Source organism: Hypomesus nipponensis, chromosome 15, assembly GCF_054491055.1.
Source record: "Hypomesus nipponensis isolate SF chromosome 15, ASM5449105v1, whole genome shotgun sequence".
NCBI lineage: Eukaryota > Metazoa > Chordata > Actinopteri > Osmeriformes > Osmeridae > Hypomesus > Hypomesus nipponensis.
The window spans coordinates 17,532,827-17,552,500 of record NC_140375.1 but is presented as its reverse complement, the minus strand read 5'-3'; the positions used below and the strand labels follow the sequence as shown (position 1 = coordinate 17,552,500).

Sequence of the window (19,674 nt, the reverse complement as noted above, 5' to 3'; positions counted from 1 at the left end):
GACAGATTCACAGGTTCCCAGGGTCAGTGATTGATGACCTCCTCTCTCCCCCCTCTCCCCCCTCTCCTTGCCATAAATCGCCCTCGTCATCTCCTGCCCCTGACCGTGGTGTCGGGTTGAACCTGCCTTCACATAGAAGGGGGGGGGGGTAGAGGGGAGGGGGGAGAGGGGGGAGAGGGGGGAGAGGGGTGATGTAGCTGGGAGGAGGGGGGAGGCAGGAGGGGGCAGGGGGTGTTGGTGGTCTATGCCTCCCCCCCTCCCTCGCACCCCTCACCCATCTAAAAGTGTCCATCCTTTATCCTTCCTGTCACCCTCCTCTAAACACACAGACACACTCAGCACAAGAACACAACCGTCTGTGGGGGGGGGGAGGGCAGAGAGGAAGCAGGAGGGGGACAGGTGTGGGCCAGGTCTGCTAGACTCATCTGGTGTAATGCCCACGGTCACGCCAGCTCATCTCCTACACCCTTTCCCACGCTGCCCGGGATCAGGGGTCAACCTGAAGTCGGATGTGAGGCTTCTCGTTGCCTTCAGACACTCAAGCAAACTGGCTGGCTGGCTGGCTAGCTGGCTGGCTAGCTGGATGGCTAATAGGCTGCCTGGCTGGCTGGCTGGATAAATAATAGGCTGGTTTGATTGCTAGCTGGCTGGCAAATAATCTGGCTAGCTAGCTGGTTGGCTGGCTGGCTAATAGACTGGCTGGCTGGCTGGATAGTTAATAGGCTGGTTGGATTGCTAGCTGGCTGGCTAATAATCTGTCTGGCTAGCTAGCTGGCTAATAATCTGTCTGTCTGTCTGGCTAGCTAGCTGGCTGGCGGGGATCTGACGGAATGGCCGAACAGCCTCTGGGAGCCTGCTGGTATGGGAGAAGTTCCTTCCTTTGCCAGTGAAAGTGGGTCCTTTAGGACCAAGTACAGGATGGAGGGAGATGGAGGAGGGAGATGGGGGAGGTCAGTGGAGGGGTGAGGGACATGGGGGAAGAAGCATTGGGGGAGGAGGGGGGCGTACGTCCCCCTGCTGTGCGTGAGGGGGCCCTCGCTGCCCGCTGTTTTCTCAGGGACAAAACGGAGAGACTGAACAGAGGAGAGAAAGCTTTCATCTGTCCCTTCCCTGCCTCAGGGAAGAAGGGATGAGTAGGAGGAGTGAGAAACCGTATTTGTGTTTGAGCTGTGTTGCCTGTGTGAGCAAGCCAGCGGCGTTCCGACCAGGCCCTGTCCCCATGATGGACGAGGCTTCTCCTCCTCACAGCTACCAGCCGTCACTCTGCCATCAGCCTTCCCGTAACTTGGGCTGGGTAAAAGCACCGCCAGCTGGTGTTAAGCACACACGCATAAACGCCAAATAATCGCATGGCCTAAATGTAGGTTCCATGTACACTTATCATGCACAGACAGACACAAGCACACAATCAAATTACGTCGTCCAAATATTTTCCACACACACACACACACACACGCACACACACACACACACACGCACACACACACACACACACACGCACACACACACACACACACGCACACTACAGCCATTCTGTAGATACAATAGAAGGAAATTCACAGGCAGGTTTGTGCAAAAAATATTGCAAACTGTGCAGGATCAGCCAGGAGGAAAACTGCACTTAAAGAGTAAGAGGAGAGGTGGAGGAGAGGGGGAAGGAGGGGGGCAGGGGTGGAGGAGAGGAGACGTGGAGAGGTGGAAGGGAGAGAAGGAAAAGAGAGGAGAGGCGGGGGAGAGATGGAGGAGAGAGGGAAGGAGGGGGGCAGGGGTGGAGGAGAGGAGATGTGGAGGAGAGGTGGAAGGGAGAGAAGGAAAAGAGAGGAGAGGCGGGGGAGAGATGGAGGAGAGAGGGAAGGAGGGGGGCAGGGGTGGAGGAGAGGAGATGTGGAGGAGAGGTGGAAGGGAGAGAAGGAAAAGAGAGGAGAGGCGGGGGAGAGATGGAGGAGAGAGGGAAGGAGGGGGGCAGGGGTGGAGGAGAGGAGACGTGGAGGAGAGGTGGAAGGGAGAGAAGGAAAAGAGAGGAGAGGCGGGGGAGAGATGGAGGAGAGAGGGCTTCAAAGACCTTCTCTTGTTTACAGCACATTTGTTTTTGCTGACTCATTTAAACATGGCTGTTTCTCTGTGTGTGTGTGTGTCCCACACACACCAACTAGAGGCTGTCTGTTAGATCTCTATTTGTGTTGGTCACTTCCTATTAGGATTGACCTCTGACCCTCGAGGACCACAGCAGCTGAAGGAGGGAGGGAGGGGTGATTTTAAGAGACATGACCTTTTCACCGTTTTGTGAGGGTTTAATGCTCTCCATTCCAGAAGCTACACAGCATGAACGAACACGTTACATACCATGTGATTCGTTCTGATTAGGACGTTGTGGGAGGGGGGGGACACAGTTCGATAGAGTGTGTGTGTGTGCGTGCATGTGCATACGTGCATGCAAGCATGTCCGTATAAACAAGAACCTGTGTTTGTGTGTGTGCTTGTGCACTCTCCTCCTAGCGTGTGTGTCTGTGTGTGTATGTCTGTGTGTGTGAGTGTCTGTGTCTGTGTGTCTGTATGTGTGTGTGTGTGTGGTCAGGAAGACTCTTGTTTCCCTCTGACCCGGGGTAAAGAACAGGCTCCGAGGAGTGATGCGTAGTGATGTGTGTGCCTCAGAATGGCTCGCTTCCCTTCCCATGTCAGCACCTATAAATACCTGCAAAACAGGAAACCATGAAAACACACTTCCTTGGAACACTGCTAACTCAAATCCTAGATACACTTCCTCAACCTCTGTTGGCTGATAAAGAGCTAGCCTTCCCTTAAACTCCATGCCAATTCACCAGTCATATCCACACAACTGTGTAAATTCACATTTGATTGACTTTACTGTGATGAACACAGCTACACCACGTTGACCTTGTTCCCTGTGTCTCAGCTAAGACTTGCACAGCTTACACAAGCACAGATCTTAACATTTCAAATCAAATCGACATTGTATGTCTCTTTTTATTTAAAAAAAGTGTCATAGAGGGCTTGACGTACGCCCACAGAACTTCCCCTCAGCCAACCTAAACCCTCCAGGAAGACATGAACAAACTCCTGGGAAAACTACTTGAGAAATTTTTTTTGAAACCCTGGGTGGAGCAATTCAGTGAGGCCTCCCCTCCTCCAGAGACAGTTGATGATAGAGAGATAAAAGCCAGAGGCTAAAGACAGTCATGCATCAAGAGCAGAGATTTCAAATGTTGACATGAATGTTAAGCCACATACATGCTGCTCTGGTCTCAGCACTGGTCTCCATGGAGATCCCTACGTGAGAACACACCATGCTCTGGTGCAAACAAGACATCTGTCAACATGTGTGTGTGTGTGTCTGTGTGTGTGTGTCTGTGCGTCTGTGTGTGTGGGGGCCTGTGCCTGTGTGTGTGTGTCTGTGTGTCTGTGTGTGTGGGGGCCTGTGTCTGTGTGTGTGTGTCTGTGTGTCTGTGTGTCTGTGTGTGTGTGTCTGTGTGTCTGTGTGTGTGGGGGCCTGTGCCTGTGTGTGTGTGTCTGTGTGTGTGTGTCTGTGTGTCTGTGTGTGTGGGGGCCTGTGCCTGTGTGTCTGTGTGTCTGTGTGTCTGTGTGTCTGTGTGTCTGTGTGTCTGTGTGTGTGTGGGCCTGTGCCTGTGTGTCTATGTGTGTGTGTCTGTGTGTCTGTGTGCCTGTGTGTCTGTGTGTGTGTGTCTGTGTGTCTGTTGGTCTGTGTGTGTGTGTCTGTGTGTCTGTGTGCCTGTGTGTCTGTGTGTGTGTGTGTGTCTGTGTGTGTGTGTGTGTGCGTGTGTCTGTGTGTGTGTGTGTGTGTCTGTGTTCACACACAGGTGTGTGAGTGACAGCCCTCAGCTCTGACACCAGCAAAGCAGGTGAATCTTCATTCCCATCATGCCTAGCTGTTGTTTCCCTGTTCCTCCTAAAACACTGTTTCCACTGAATACCCCCAGAAGACTGCCGCTCAGCCAGAGCCTGACAGGAAGGAGCAGGAAGGTCCCGGATGCCTGGTCATCCATCAAGGGTGACGATCACAGACCTGGAGGTGGTCACAGGCCCAGCACAGCCTCTGAGTGAGGTGTTCAGTGAGGGCACAGCTGAGAGGGCACAGCCTCCTCAGCCCTGGAGTGCAGGAGATGTGAACATACAACATCGTGGTTGATTCATGTGCTGCTCTCCTTCCTGTCCTTGTTCCTGTTCCGATCCCCCTCTCTCCCTCTCCCCCCCTCCTCCCCCCCTCTTCCCCCCTCCTCCCCCCTCCCCCCCTCTCCTCCCCCCCTCCCCCCCCCTCCCCCCTCCACCATCAGGCAGTAGGAGATCCAGACGGGGTGTAGCCAAAATAGTGCAACAGGAGGAAGAAGGTTCATGCAAGGAGTGACGGTGGGGGTGACAGCTGTGTCTATCATCTGTGTGTGTTCTCTCTGTCTCTCTCTCCCTTTCTCTCTCCCTCTCTCTTTCTGTCTCTCTCCCCCTACCCTCTCTCCCTCTCTCTTTCTGTCTCTCTCCCCCTACCCTCTCTCCCTCTCTCTTTCTCTCTCTCTCCCCTACCCTCTCTTCCTCTCTCTTTCTGTCTCTCTCCCCTACCCCCTCTCCCTCTCTCTCCCCCTCTCTCTCCCCCTCTCTCTGTCTGTCTCTCTCTTGTTTGGTTCAGCTCTCTGCACGACACTGCTTGTTCTTCTTCCATGTATGGTGAAACCCTTGTATTAGACACACAATGCATTAGTTTGGTAAGCTAAAGGCACCACATACCCATACCAGTCCAGGCTGCAAGGGCAGGGCAGGGCCCAAGGATGATGAGCAGGGGTCAAACCTTGAGGAGGTGGAGACACGACAGCTGGAGTAGACTTCCTGTCCTCCGAAATAGACTTCCTGTCCTCCGGAGTAGACTTCCTGTCCTCTGGAGTAAACTTCCTGTCCTGCTGCGTGGTATCAGTCTGAGACGGGACCACCCCAGAAGGAGGTCTTAAATCCGCCATTTTTGGAGGCTGCAAACTGAGGCCTGGGGTTCGGGGAGAGGAGCTGTCAAGTCGAGCTCTGCAGGGAAACAGCAGGAGAGCACTTTGTGATCAACAAAGTGAAACAATCAAAGTGAAAGTGAATAAGCCGTAATATCGATACTACTTTGACCTCTAAAACAAAGAGTACACTGACAGGAAAACCAGGACATTTTTTGGACAATAGGTCAGGGTACTGATTCATTGTCTCCCCATCTAGAACACACGCACACACACACGCACGTAAAACACCACGAGCAATAGCATCAAGAGATGAGGAGAGAGAGGGAATGGTCTGTTTTTAGAGGAGGCAGCTTCCGTCAAGCAGACTCAGTCCCTCTCAGGAAGGCCAGTCTGGAGAGTCACACAGGAAACACCACTCACTCTGCTCCTCCTCTTCCCTCCTCATCCCCAGTCCGTTTCTCTCCCTCTCTTCTGCCCCTTTCTCCCTCCCTTCTCCCTTCTTCACCTCCTCTCTTCTTCTCCACCTCCTCCTCTTCTCTCTCCATACTTATTTCTCTCCCTCCCTCCCTTCCTCCTCCTCCTTCTCCTCCCTTTCCTCCTCCGTCCCTCATCCACCCTGCTCCACTTCTCCCTTCTCCAATTCATGTCCTCCTCCTCTCCTTCCCTCTTCTACACCTCAGTCAATCAGTTACTCCCCCCCTCCCATCCCCCTCTCCCACCATCCTTCTGGAGAAGGTAAACAGGACACTGCTGCAGCTGGGTTTGCCCCACCCCAGTGTACACATTCACTTCCTGTTATTAACGACTTCCTCAGCCAATCAGGAGGCTTGTCTGACCCATATTGACTGAGAAACATAAAAAATTGTACATTGAGTATTATATACAGGTACAGGAATGCATACACACATATACACAGGGCGACAGACTGACACAAGCGTACACACACACACACACGCACACAGTCTGCCAGTCTCCACTCTGCAGGTGACTCATAGTGACAAGGTCCAATTTCAAAAGCCTAACTTCAAATGGCAGATTGGTATGTGTGTGTGTGTGTGGCAATAAGAATCTTGACACCAAGCCAGGTGAACAGCAGGTAAACCAGATGAACGTTACTTCATTTCCCTGCTGTCCGCCCCAGCCTCTGCCCTTCCCTCTACAGCCAACAACCTCCAGCCCCAGCCTCCTCTAACCGCCCTCCGGCCTCTAAATGACATGTCATCAACCACACATTAACTTTAAAGGCACATAACTTTCTTATGAAAATGTGAAAGTGTCTTCCACCTCGACAGAGAGGCGTAGCGGGAGCAGCTGGTTCACACGGCTTCACTCCTGCGTGCTCCACACTTTCACTTTGGTATCTGTAATCTTGGCCAGCAGTTTATTCACCCCGGGGCCACTTCTCCAGAAACACAGACCTTTCCTGCACACCAGGACAAAGGGGGAAGTGGAAGTCACATCGTTAATCTTTACGGATTGTCGTTAACTGTTTTTATCTTTCTGGACTGTGGTTTAATTTATATTTAGCAGACGTTCTTATCCAGAGCAACTTACAGTAAGTACAGGGACATTCCGGAAAGTAAGGTGAAGTGCCTTGCCCAAGGACACAACGTTATTACGCACGGTGGGGAATCTAACCGGCAACCTTCTGATTAATAGCCCAATTCCTTAACCGCTCAGCCATCTGACCCCCTTAATGTTTTTAGAACTATTTTTCTGTTCCATCTTCTCTCTTTGTCTTCTCTTTCAATTCTATTTCTGTCTCTTCTCCCTCTCGAGCCATGAACCTTCCTCCTGCCGACCAGGTGTCACACTCAGAAAGGAAAGAGGGGGTGTTGCAAAGGGTGCCTGCCCCAGAATGGTCCTGGGTCTGTAGAGTTCATGGAAACATCAGGCACTTAATAAGTTATTTTTCTTGGCAGACTGTTTTGCTCTTGAAGGCTACGATGGTGATTGGATCCAGCAGTAGGATGTCTGGGTCTTCCCAGTAACCTCAAAAAACTACAACTCCCATCAGGGATCCATCCATTTCAGCCGATGACCGTCCAGTTTCGATTTCAGAAAAACAACCCCCCAAAAAAAAACAATTTAAAAATGAAATCTCCCTCTCCATCCATGAACCTTCCTCCTGCAGCCCAGGTGTCCGAGTGAGGAGGAAACGACGGGGAAAGGAGATGGTGAAATGAGAATGATGGGGTGATGGATTGTGGCTGGAGAAATGACAAGGAGGACAACATGGAGCAGAAGATTAATAAAAGTTAATCATCTTTTTTCTAAGGGCGGGGGCAAGGAGGGCGAGGGAGAAAACCCTCATGAACACTCAGGGGTTGTTTTTGAACCTATGGAACCTCCCACAGCTACCTGGAGTCTTGTTGGTGCAGGACACAAATCCAGAGTTAGGGTCAGGTGCTAGGAGCTATGACAGGGGATAGGAACCAGGGCTGGGGCAGGGGCTAGGCACTAGGACTGGGGCAGGGGCTTCAGGTGCAGAGGGGGGCTCAGTCATCCCCTCCTGCCCCCTCCCCCCTCATTGTCTCTCCCCAGGGGAGGATCCTGGGGCCCCCTAGCCTCCACAGGAGAGGCCCCTCCCCCGTCCATACCATCTCCCCTCCTTTATCACCACATTTCCTCAAAGAAAGGATCGAAAAAGAGGAGGGGGAAGGAGGAATGGGAGGGATGGGAGGCAGGGGGGAAAAGGGAGGGGCAACCGAGAGGCAGGTGATTTCACAGCCCCTTCACACGCCCCGAGGCCTCTCCTGACGTCTCAGCATGTTCCTGTGGGCTTCAGCTGGACGCCCAGGACACGGCAACACCTCTCCACGCTGTTAGCTGGGAACCTAATGGCATTAGCTAACGGCAGATGTGTGGAGGAGCCGCGGAGAGAGGGCTGATTTGTTCATGTACACTTTAATCTCCTCAGTACAATACAGGATAGAAGCTTGGAAAGGGGGGGGGGGGTGAATTAGCATATATATGCAGGCATGAGGGCGTGGGTTGGGGTTGGGGGGTACAGGATTAGAGCCGGTCTTTAGATCCATATAATAATATGCTGTGGGAAGTTGGCCTCAGGGATGACGAAGATGCGAGTCCTGCCTCAGTTCCACTTCCCCTCACTTTTCCTCCACACTCCATCCTTCTGTTCTTTTTGTGTGTGTCCTCCCCCCCTTTTAATTTCACCCGCTCCCTATCTTCCTCCATCCGTCCGACGTTCACTCTCTCCCCCGCTGTCTATCTCCCCCCCTCCCCCCTCCTCCCTCCTCCAGTGATCCCAGCTACCCTGAGCAGCGTCCCCCCAACACCCGCCCCCTCACCAAGCTGCACACGGGCAGCCCAGCAGAGCTGCAGGGGGAGCTACCAGGGGAGGTGTCCCTGAGGAGGGCTGAGGGGCCCTGGGTTAGGGGGCCCTGTGCCGGGCTGCCTCCGTGGAAGTGGAGATGAGCCTCATATCCATGTACTTAGCATAACGAGTGTCAGGAGAAGAGGCCCAGATGAATACTAAATAACAAAAACAAGCTAACCCATCCGAACTCCATCCAAACTCTACCGAAACAACCAAAATCCACAAGACTTACATGATTTCAGTTTTATTTATGAAAATATATATATATTTTTACGTAAACATTTACAATTCTCTTTATAAATACAAATTATGTACAAACAAAATTAAATAGAAAGAATATCTTATGGTTTTGTACACATTGCATTGTTAAATTAGAGAGGATGTTACAAATATTTTAGAAAGAAAAAGAAAACACGTATTTGGTGACAGAAAAGGAGGATGAATAGAAAGGAAAGAATAATGGAAATCCTCTCTTTTAGAATCCTTCACTCTGAAAGAAATATGATTTTAAAACTGAGAAATTTCTGTTTATCCGGTTTTTCTTTCTATTTTTTTTTTTTTCAAGACTTGGAACAAAAAGATAACAAACGTCACCTAGTCTTGGGAGTGTTGGGAAAGTGTCCCAGTGTTGGTGTCGTGTACAAACCTGTCTCACCTGATCTCAAAGATGAAAAGCTACATCTCACTACAACGTCAAATAACAACTGGTGGAGAAAGTTACAACCACTTAGGAGAAAAACTAAACATGTACAGTTTCAAACAAATTCTGAAAGATCTAAATTTGACTAACTTCTTCCCGGTGTGTGTGATTAAATACCATTTCCTTTTAGATCATGGCATACTTTTGTTCTCACAAGGAACAGGAGTGAAGCTTTAAATACAAGATATCACACTATCAAACAATGAGCGTACAGTACATCTATATCACCTGATGTGACGGTATAGAAATATCGATAACCATCTAGGAGAATGGAAAATGGCACAAGAATGGTCCTGGGTCTGTAGAGTTCATGGAAACATCAGGCACTTAATAAGTTATTTTTCTTGGCAGACTGTTTTGCGATGGTGATTGGATCCAGAAGGAGGATGTCTGGGTCTTCCCAGTAACCTCAAAAAACTACAACTCCCATTTCAGCCGATGAACGTCCAGTTTCAATTTCAGCAAAAACAACCAAAAAAAAAAAAACATTTTTAAAATGAAGCTAGAAATAAAATGTCATCTTCATTCTGTAGTTTCAAAATGTGTCCTGATTTGGAAACAGAAAAGAATCAACAAGAGCTGATGATGGAAAAAAATATAGTTTTTTTTCCCTCTGGTTGTCTTTTCCCATGATCCTCCAGGAGATTGTAGTTTCAGCTTATTCAGAGGTTTAGGTGACCAGGCCTCTCTAGTGATTGAGGAGAGGGCTGGTGGAGGAAAAGGCATCCAGAGTAACATCTTTCTCCCTCCTCAGAACTGACTCTCTGGGATTGATGGAGAGATCCTATACCCTCCTACTGAGGAGAAATTACTATTTAAGTTTGTTCATTTCTTTTTCATAAAAATAAAATAAAAGTAAAAAAGAATTATATTACGATTACAAATATATTTATAGTAGTGCAAGTGGCGCCCGAATATTCAGTGGACCCTCCAGGGCTCAGAATATTGTCTTCTGAAACATTGTCAAAGTCATTTTCAATGAGCAGCATGAATAAATATTAAATAAAAATATATGTTGTTAAAATAAATCTTCTTCAAATCTTTGAATTGTCCTGGAAAGATTGTAAACATGGTCAGGCCTTGGCCTTGGTTGGTGGAGGCTCTCCAGATATGGAAATACTGTGTTACACCTGCAAACAAAGACGGAAAGAGTTAGTTTTCAAATCCTTAAAAAAGATATCTCCTTTTTTTTTTTTTACAGTTGAAATCTATAGAGTTGTTGTCTGTTATCATCAGTTGGTAGTTTACCTCAGTAGCAAACACACACTGCTCCATCTGCTCAGGAATGATGAAGACGGGGTGAAAGAGGCTTTCCTTGAGGAAGCTAAGTGGAGGGACCACCACGGTAGATGCACACTTCTTTCTGTTGGAAGAGAAACATGGACAGGTCAAGTCGGGTTCCACACTCATTTAAAGAGCATATCAAGATAGCCGTATGTGTGAACCGTGAGTGAGTGAGTGAGTGAGTGTCTGAGTGTGTGTGTGAGAGTGAGCAACTGTCAGTTTGTCCAGCAATAAAGGTTACTTGCCGGTCAAACTTGCTCTTGGCGATTCTGTCCTCGTCCCGGGCAAGGTTGCAGTCGGCCATGTTCTGCTTGTACACCGCCTTGTCTCCGGTCTTCTGCTCGGGGGTGGAGCTGAGCGCTATGTCCTTATTAGACACCTTGTACTGGCCGCCGGGGATGAGGAACGCCTCCTTCTCCCTCATGCTGGCGCTGGGGAACGGGCCGGGCGTCGTCCGGTTATTGACGGTCTCCAGGTCGTTCCTGACAGAGGAAACCATTCCCTTCCTGCCCCGCCTCAGCTGGCGAAGACCCAAGATGGCAGCACACACCAGCATGACGAGGGTGACCACGCCCAGGACAAAGCTGACTGCCAGGGCTGCAGAGAAGCCGTCGGCCGGCGTGGGAGCGGGGGGCCGCGGGGTGGGGTGGAGGCTGTGCTCACACTTGGCTCCCATGAAGCCGGTGGGACACTGGCAGACAGGCCCGGTGAAGTGAGTAAAGCAGGTGCCTCCGTTCTGGCAGGGGACGAGTGAGCAGGCATCGGCGCGCACGCTGCAGTCCTTCCCGGTGAAGCCCAGTGTGCAGGTGCAGGTGAAGTCGTTGATGCCGTCCAGGCACGTGCCCGCGTTGCGGCAGGGGCTGCGGCTGCACTCGTCGATGTTGGTCAGGCAGCGAGCGCCCGAGAAGCCGGGACGACAGCGACACATAAGGCTGTGGCCCAGGTCCAGACACTGTCCGCCTGCGGAGGAGGGGGAGGGAGGTTAGAATCACAGCTAACTGAGAACGCTAGGTCTGGATGCTCTACTTTCATAATCTAGAAAGAGACAGACACACAATCAGGAATGAGACTAACTCCAGATAAGATGCTCTTTCCCTGGCTAATGAGGACCCATGGGAGCACACACAAACTCAAGAGTTCAGTCGGTGCTAAAAGAGATGAATTCAGCATATTATTAGCAGTTCTAGGCCCTTATCCGCCCCACTCGCTATCTGTCCCTCCCTGCTATCTGCCCCCAGGCCATGTCTGCCCCAGGCTGGCGTCTCCAGGCTGTGGCGTGCCAGTGCTGCATTCCTGCCCGGTCCACATAGTAGGGAGCAAAAGGTGCATTTCAAAACAACACACAGCTACTGGTAGCAAGCAAGGCACCTGACATAGAATGTGCATGTCAATTGCTGTGAGTGTGTGAATGTGGCTTGCTGTGCTTAGTTTGCAGTGAGAGTGTGTGTGTAGTTGGTTGTTCATGTCAGACGGACAGGTAAATACACGTTCCTTATGGGTTCCGTGGCGGCGGCCAGTCTCACTTACACTCCGAGATACACATTCCTCAAGGCTCTGGGAGGGAGGGAGGGATTACTAGCCTGGTTACCGGTTGGGTTACCGGCTAGGTTACCGGCTGGGTTACCGGCTAGGTTACCGGCTGGGTTACCGGCTAGGTTACCGGCTGGGTTACCGGCCGCGTCTCTCAGTGTGCTCGGTCGCTGGCGGGGGACGTGGGGGTGGAGGACAGTGGGGCTTACCGTTAGCGCAGGGGTCGCTGCTGCAGCGGTCCATCTTTTTCTCACAGTTGGAGCCCGTGTAGGAGGCGGGGCAGCGGCAGGTGTAGCCGCCGGACACCAGCGGCGTGCAGGTGCCCCCGTTGAAGCAGGGCCCGTCTGCACATGTCATAGCGCTGATCTCACAGTTCTTCCCGTAGAAGCCCTGAGGGCATGTGCAGGAGTAGTCGCTCTCCTGGTCCTGCATGATGACATGAAGAACACACACACACACACACACATAGGTGAGGACTCTGAAAGTCCAAAGGTCCATTTCGACCAAAAGTGGGACTTCAGTCTAAGTTCTAGAGTTTCTGGAATTTCTAGAGGTTCTAAATTTCCTAGAATTTCTAGAGGTTCCGGAGTTTCTTGAAGTTATGGACTTTTTACCGTCTATGGATTTTTTTACAAATGTGCAGATTTCTTTCAATAAGAAAATGGGTAAGGAGACTGCACAAAAACACTGTTTAAAACCAATTACTACATTCCATCAGTCCTATCTAACTCTACCAGTGAAGCCTAGACCAACATAGCCTAGCGTGTATAGAAGTAAACAATGAAGAAAAAAAAATGAAAAAAAGAGTGATTTATGGTTAAATATTTCAACGGCCAAAAGCCAAATAACGGGGAAGAGGAATGCAGAGATGACAACTAATAAATAAATCGACTCTCATATAGCTTAATCCAACACCTGTGGGTTGCCTGTATGTTCGATCGACAGAGTGAGAAGTGGTCGCATAAACATTGTGCTAACATGACGACACATTTTATTTGACACTTTCTTTCAGTGACAAATACCCAACTGGAAACGCCAGAAGAACTATGGCCAACAGTCCTACTGCACTCTCATATTTTCAGTTTTATTTTATTTTTTATATTGTATAGTTCATTCTGTCAGTATTTTGTTGTACATTTTTCAAAATGTTTATGGATAGCACACTCCCTTTAAGATCTTAAGATTCAATATGTTTATTATATATTTACTGTTACTGTTCTGAACAGAAAATATTTTTGTTGCGATAATTATTTTGAATCAATGGATGACAATAAAAAAACATATGACATAATGATGTTTTTTACCACTCCAACTCAAAGGAAGCTAGTCATCCATTGTGGCTTCCAATGTCCCCTACTTTAGTAAAATGGCTCTTGACAGGAAAAATGTTTCAGAGTCCTGCTCTGAGGTATCACACTCAGGGAGATCATTTTCACAGAGTGAACACAGAGTGAACACAGAGTGAACACAGAGTGAACACAGAGTGAACACAGACTGAACACAGAGTGAACACAGAGTGAACACAGAGTGAACACAGAGTGAACACAGAGTGAACACAGACTGAACACAGAGTGAACACAGAGTGAACACAGACTGAACACAGAGTGAACACAGAGTGAACACAGACTGAACACAGACTGAACACAGAGTGAACACAGAGTGAACACAGACTGAACACAGAGTGAACACAGACTGAACACAGAGTGAACACAGAGTGAACACAGAGTGAACACAGACTGAACACAGACTGAACACAGAGTGAACACAGACTGAACACAGAGTGAACACAGAGTGAACACAGAGTGAACACAGACTGAACACAGAGACGACACAGCTTGGATACAGAATGAAGTATGAATACAAAGGCAGTGCTTGTATATTAACTCATATGTGGCCCTGACAGTGTTCTTCCCAGTCCAAGGACATGAGGAGCACTGGATAAAAAGGGGACATACTTACAAGCCTGTATCACATGCATCACTATTAATCTAAGTAGTAATATAAAGAAACAGTATAGTAATATTAGTATAGCAATATATTAATTGTGTACTATAGGGTAAGACTTAATTAAGATTAACACATGAATGATAAATCCCTCAATTTCTCCCTCAACTGGCTCAGTCTTAGCTCACTATAAGACACGGCCCAGAGAGGGGGGCCCCTTGAGTGGGCCCCTTGAGTGGGCCCCAGTAAGGGGGCCCCAGCAAGGGGGCCCCAGCAAGAGGTTGTCTATTACGAAAAACCGTTAGGGACATACGTTGCAGCTTCCTCCGTTCTTGCAGGGGTTGCTGTCGCACTCGTTGGTCTCGATCTCGCAGTTGTTGCCGCTGAACCCGGGGCGGCACGTGCAGGTGTAGCTCCCCTGGCCGGTGTTGGTGCAGGTGGCGTCGTTCCTGCAGGGCCGGTGGTTGGTGCAGTAGTTGAGGTCCTGGTTGCAGAACAGGCCTCCCCAGCCCTCCTGGCAGTTACACTGCCACGGCTCGTCGCAGGTGCCGTGCAGGCAGCCCGGGTGGCGCATGCACTCGTCGCACAGCGCGCCCTGCCACCCCAGGCGGCACGTGCACTCGCCAGGGGCTTCACAGTCCCCTTGCCCCTCGTTGCAACCAGACGAGCAGATGGCTGCGCAGATAGAGAGAGGGAGAGAGAGAGAGGGAGAGAGAGAGAGAGAGAGAGAGAGAGAGAGAGAGAGAGAGAGAGAGAGGAGGAGGAACATTAGAGCCCCTGTTCGCATCACAAAACAACCCCCCTTCGCTGGCCTCAGTCACATCAAGTATTTGTTAAGTAGTAAGCGAAGCAGCTGGTGTACACACACAAAAGAAACACATGCCGTCTATTTTTCACGCAAGGGAGCGCACATTACGTTCCAGCGCGTGTCCCTGTTAAAGCATACACCCAGCGACCATTGTTTAGGCAAACAAAAGATGCAGACTAACTCCTCATTTGAAGGAACAGCAGCTTTTTTATGCTCGACCAAGGATGTCGTTGAACTGCTTGAGTTAACAATTTAAAGTGAGAAAATTACGCGCGCTATTCGTTTCAAATCAAAGTGTTCAAAATTTAACGTAAATTCAAGTACGAGTAAAAAAAACTATAAAAGTAAAATATTCAAAAACTATGCAATGACAAGATTTAGTTGTAAATAACGGAAGCATTACATTGTACAGGAACTTACGGTCAGCGCAGTATTCTCCTTTCCATCCGGGAAGGCAAGTTCTGCTCCCGGAGGAATCACATGTAAAGTGTCCGAATTGGTCATCACGGGGTCTGCAGTAGTCGGAGCAGCTTTCTCCGTGGTAGTATTCATCACAGATAACGTGGTAAGAATACCGCAATTCGCTCTGCTCGCTAAATCGAACGTCCTGTGACCATTCCTCGCCAACGGCAAGTCTTCTAGAGGTGACCAAACGGCTGATCAAGTTGTTTTGGTTTTCTGTGTGAAAAAAACAGAACACCTTTTAAATAACATGCATAAAAACTAAGTACATGTCCCAGTGTATGCCTCTATTTTAGGGAATGTTCAGTAAAATTACAACAAAGTGATGGGTCCCGTTTTACAGCTAGATGAATGTAAATGTGCGCCCCCTAGAGGACAGAGGGCGACCTACCTGTAGACTGACCATCAGAGGACTCCGCATTCCAGGCTTCAATTATCAGTGAAAAAGTTCCCTGAAATGAAACCAAGAGAGAACCCTTTGCATCACACAAATGTTATGTAAACACGTGCTATATACCCCTGGCTAAATAATAACGTAGTGATGATATGTGAGTGATAATAGATTTTTATCGGTACTTACCGGCCACTTGAAATGGAAAGGCACCCTGACCGGCGCGCTAGCAGAGATGGAACTGTGGTCAGCACTGAAGATATCGGTGAGCCCCGTACCGTAGGTGCACGGAGGCTCCGGGGAGATGACATCTTGTGAATGTTTCAGACAAACGCGGAAAAAGATCTGGCAATCACTGGACTGTTTACAGACACTTCGAGAACTGCTGAAGGAGTGTACTTTCAACTCAAACACACCGGACGAGTCAACCTATGAGGGAAAGAGCAGGTTTTAGTAAACATGACACGGTGAGCAGTAACTCAGTGAAGGTTTGAATCAGTCCCACAAATAACCAGCACATCAAAGCGCATGAAATAAATTGATACTTACCACTTGCGTGGATATCAACGCAAAAAAACACGTTAAAAACAAACGAGCCATTGTTGGGTGCGCGTTCTAGTCTGCTATCCAAATATAGCAGACGATTCTAGAAATCCAATTTCGATGGGGAAAAAACCCTATACTCCAAACAAAAATAAAATCGTCGGATAGAGAAAAAAATGTAAATATACAAGATACAAGGTTAAATGTGGATGGTGCTCACAACAAAAATAAAATCCATGAGCTAATCTGGGGAGTGAGTTTGTACTCTGGACTTGTTCTGTTAAGTAACCTGCAACGGTGGGACGCTATTTATACTGTCCTGAAGAGAGGGAGGGCGCGCGGGGGAGGCGTGTCATGAAGTTTGGTGTTTTATGGGACGCTTTGATTCTATCTCACCACGCGGCAATTGGCGACTGCAATATAACAAAATGCTGTCCATACAGAGGTATAGACCACACTTTCTCAGCGATAGAGAATTGTGGGTTCCAAATGGTCGCAAGTACCCTACACCAAAACTCAAAACAAAAGCCATGTTGAGGACGTTAACCCACATTAAGGCCGCAGGAAGACAGAGTTTTACATGTGTGTCATTTTTATTTGAGGGTGAACTTGATTCGTGAAATGCGCACAGTTTACATAGATGGACTAGAGTCGGTGTAAATGGGACATAGTGAGAAGTTCATGAAGTTGACAAACTCAGTCGCTTTACCCTTAAAAATGATTTTTTTACTCCAGTTTTTTTGTTTTCAACTCGGTGTCGCGTGCCACCCTATTCTTCTGGGACTTTTCGTTATTTATCTTTCCGTCTGGGGAGGGCGGACAACTGCCGCGCGCTGTGTAAGACGGGGGGGGGGGGGGGGGGGGGGGGTGGTGTTCGGCGCGCACACCCCTTTAATTCAGCCCAAGAATAGTAATTGTTCTGACGCGTGTGAGTCGTTAAACCGGCAGACTTGGGAGCAAAATCTTTTATTGTCCCGTGGAAAGAATTAGAGGGGTCTTTTGTTGTCTTGGTTTGGGGACCTGGAATCTTGGGGAGAGGGGGGGGGGGCGGTGGGGGTCGTGCAGCACTGAAGATGTCAGATAATTGCTTTTGTAGAAGGAGGGAAAGGGAATGGGGGTGGGGTGGCAGGACGAGACGGGTACATGACGGCAGCTGTATGATAATCTACGGCACCTGGCCACTCCTTCTATGTACAATGTCTTCAGAGGGTAATAACGCACGCAATTTCCTAGGTCAGAACCTATAATGATCACGACTTGAGTGCCTTACAGGCAGGCGCGTGAATTAGATTAATGGCCATAGCATGTTTTCAGACTCCAACACTGAAGAAAACGCATCTCCATAATGGTAACAGGCCGATGAAGGAAATACGTACAAATCACTGCCGTAGAGCTAAGATGTTTGAATACACATCCGCCTAATGTTAGTTGGACTCAGCAACAGAAAGACTGTAGCAAAAACCTACATTATTTAATCACATATTTACAGTGTCTGGCCTGTATAAAACATGAACAAACTGTTACGTGGCTCAGTGAAGTAATAATAAAAAAAATCACAATGACCATTTAAAAATCTATATAACAGTTTTGAGTAGACGATGTAGCCTATTACGGACATACAGGGTAAAGTTGTATTCTCGTGGTGAGTTCTACGGGTGACAGCAGTCCTTCCGTGTGTCTGCCATATGCAACACTGGAGCAATTGTCTTTTTGTCAGGTCTGCGCTGAATTCATAACTGAGTGATTCACTGCGAAAACAGCAACGCTCTCTAAATAAGGTAAATTACAAAAAGGGATTAGAGGGATTAAAGCTGTTGTGAAAAGCCGGCCTTTAAAACAATTGTCGATGATGACACAAAATTGGCAGGGAACTTGAACCGCGTTCGATTTTTCTCTTTAAAAAAAAAGTCACGCACATTAAAAACACATTGAATTAAATTGGCGCGAAGGTGAATAATTAAGCTTGTACTTTGATAGTGCCTGTGTCAGTGTAGACTGCGTGCTTGCTGATGTGGCTGGGGCGCGCGGGGACAATAGGGCGAAAGCTTTACAAACTGTTGCTCATCTTTGGCGCGCGTCTATTGTCATTGTAATGAGAGCAGCGCGTGCCTCTGTTGGCCCTGACTTTACCCAAGGCACGCTCCGGCTGGGGCGCGTCACACAGAAGAGAGGAGACTACAGTGAGCTTCCATTGTCATTATGTTGTTGGATAATTATCCAGACGGGCCGCTTCTGCGGCTTGGAATACAACAAAAGACTGGATAAATAAATATGAGCTGTCTCTTGTAAACAATAAAAGTTCCCATCATGCGCATTCACGATCTGCCGGATCGCATCATGTAGAGGGAGATTGCTTTAACCAAAACAACAAAGCGTGTCATGTGTTTTTTAATACGACAGTATGTTGTGTTATGACACCTTTGGATCGAATGTGAATAGCAACAATGGACCATTTCATTAGGTCTATTGCAGAAGGAAATCCACCATCCTATGAAACATATTAAAGTCAGTTAGTTCTGGATAATAAGTTGGTAACCGACAATACGCCAATGTGAACTGTTTTGCATGCCCTGACACAATTTATAGTTTAAACCCCTGCAGTAAACTCCCTATTAAAACATTAAACGGTCATGGATTTTATTCAAAATTCAGAACCTTGCGCGTGAACATGATGGCATGTTATCATGCAAAAAAGATCTAAATCTGTCAACATTTCTTTGGGGGATGCGCAGGTGTCGCGCGCGTGGCTTGTCACGGTAGGAATTCGACAGAGTGGAAAGAATGATTAAACAAATCGATAACCAGATGGCACGATCTAATATGTGCATATTGTATTAAGATTGTGTTTGCACGCGCGGATATTCGACACTAGGGACTTGACGCAGCATGCATTTAGCCTAACAGGTATTTAGCATGAGCCAAAACTCTATTAAGTTCAAATGCTTGGGGAAGGCTAGTGGTTATACCTGGAATAATAGGCCCCAAAAATAAACAAGTCTTGTATGGTTGGAAGATATGTGCAATTCCGAGAATGTGGATATTGTCAAGCAAGTGCCCATATGTCGACATTGTGGAACAGCTTTTAACGCAAAGTTGTTGTCACTTAAGGACTTGGCATCCCCACGTGCCCCAAGTCCAAATGGTGTAGGAGTACTCGCTTCTGGTGAGGCAGAGCGTGTGTCCTCGCGAAGGTGACGGAACAAGAGATGAACATACAGCCAGGGGCGGAAAGGCACGCAGTGAGAACATTTGTAAAGGTGTGACTTGGTGGCAGAAGGCACAGGGTGCTTATAAATGTGAACCGGCGCGTTCTGCTGAGGTGTTAAGTCCGACACCCCGAGCTCGAGGTGAACCTATTCCCAGGCTTCCCAAACTGCATTTTCGTGGGAAACTGTTGGAACTGTCCTCCCAAGTACGCCCGTCTCGAGTGTATCATAATTCCCGAACCCTGTCAATCAATCTGTGGAATGCTAATTAGGACGATATGGCTAAATTAAAGACCGATGTTGCTGCCATCATGAGGAATGGCAGTAGGCCTATGTTTCAGTGGTGGTGTGATGATAAAAGTCGTCGAATCTGAATCCCAATAGGCCTACAATAGTTACTGCAGCCTTGAGCAGTGGTAACACGTAAAATTAAATGTTACATTTGAATTAATATATAAACAAATGATCGGGTAGGCCTACTGCCAGAGCTACATTCCCAACAATT

At 48.4% G+C, this 19,674-nt stretch overlaps 1 protein-coding gene across 2 annotated transcripts; it reads right to left on the bottom strand.

Moving 5' to 3' along the window:
- Positions 1 to 8,529: 8,529 nt before the first annotated feature.
- On the bottom strand, positions 8,530 to 16,229 carry dlc (deltaC). 2 transcript variants are annotated; one of them, XM_084674070.1, is made up of 9 exons: positions 15,970 to 16,229; positions 15,610 to 15,849; positions 15,421 to 15,481; positions 14,988 to 15,245; positions 14,073 to 14,434; positions 12,025 to 12,241; positions 10,527 to 11,245; positions 10,250 to 10,360; positions 8,530 to 10,131 (listed from the first exon to the last, which is right to left on the bottom strand). In XM_084674070.1, exons 1-9 carry the CDS (start codon positions 16,018 to 16,020, stop codon positions 10,126 to 10,128), a joined length of 2,025 nt encoding a protein of 674 aa, XP_084530196.1. In that variant the 5' UTR covers positions 16,021 to 16,229; the 3' UTR covers positions 8,530 to 10,125. The 2 variants fall into 2 exon arrangements, 1 of the variants encoding a protein (XP_084530196.1); XR_014729929.1 differs by having other exon boundaries at positions 10,250 to 11,245.
- Between the last annotated feature and the right edge of the window lie 3,445 nt (positions 16,230 to 19,674).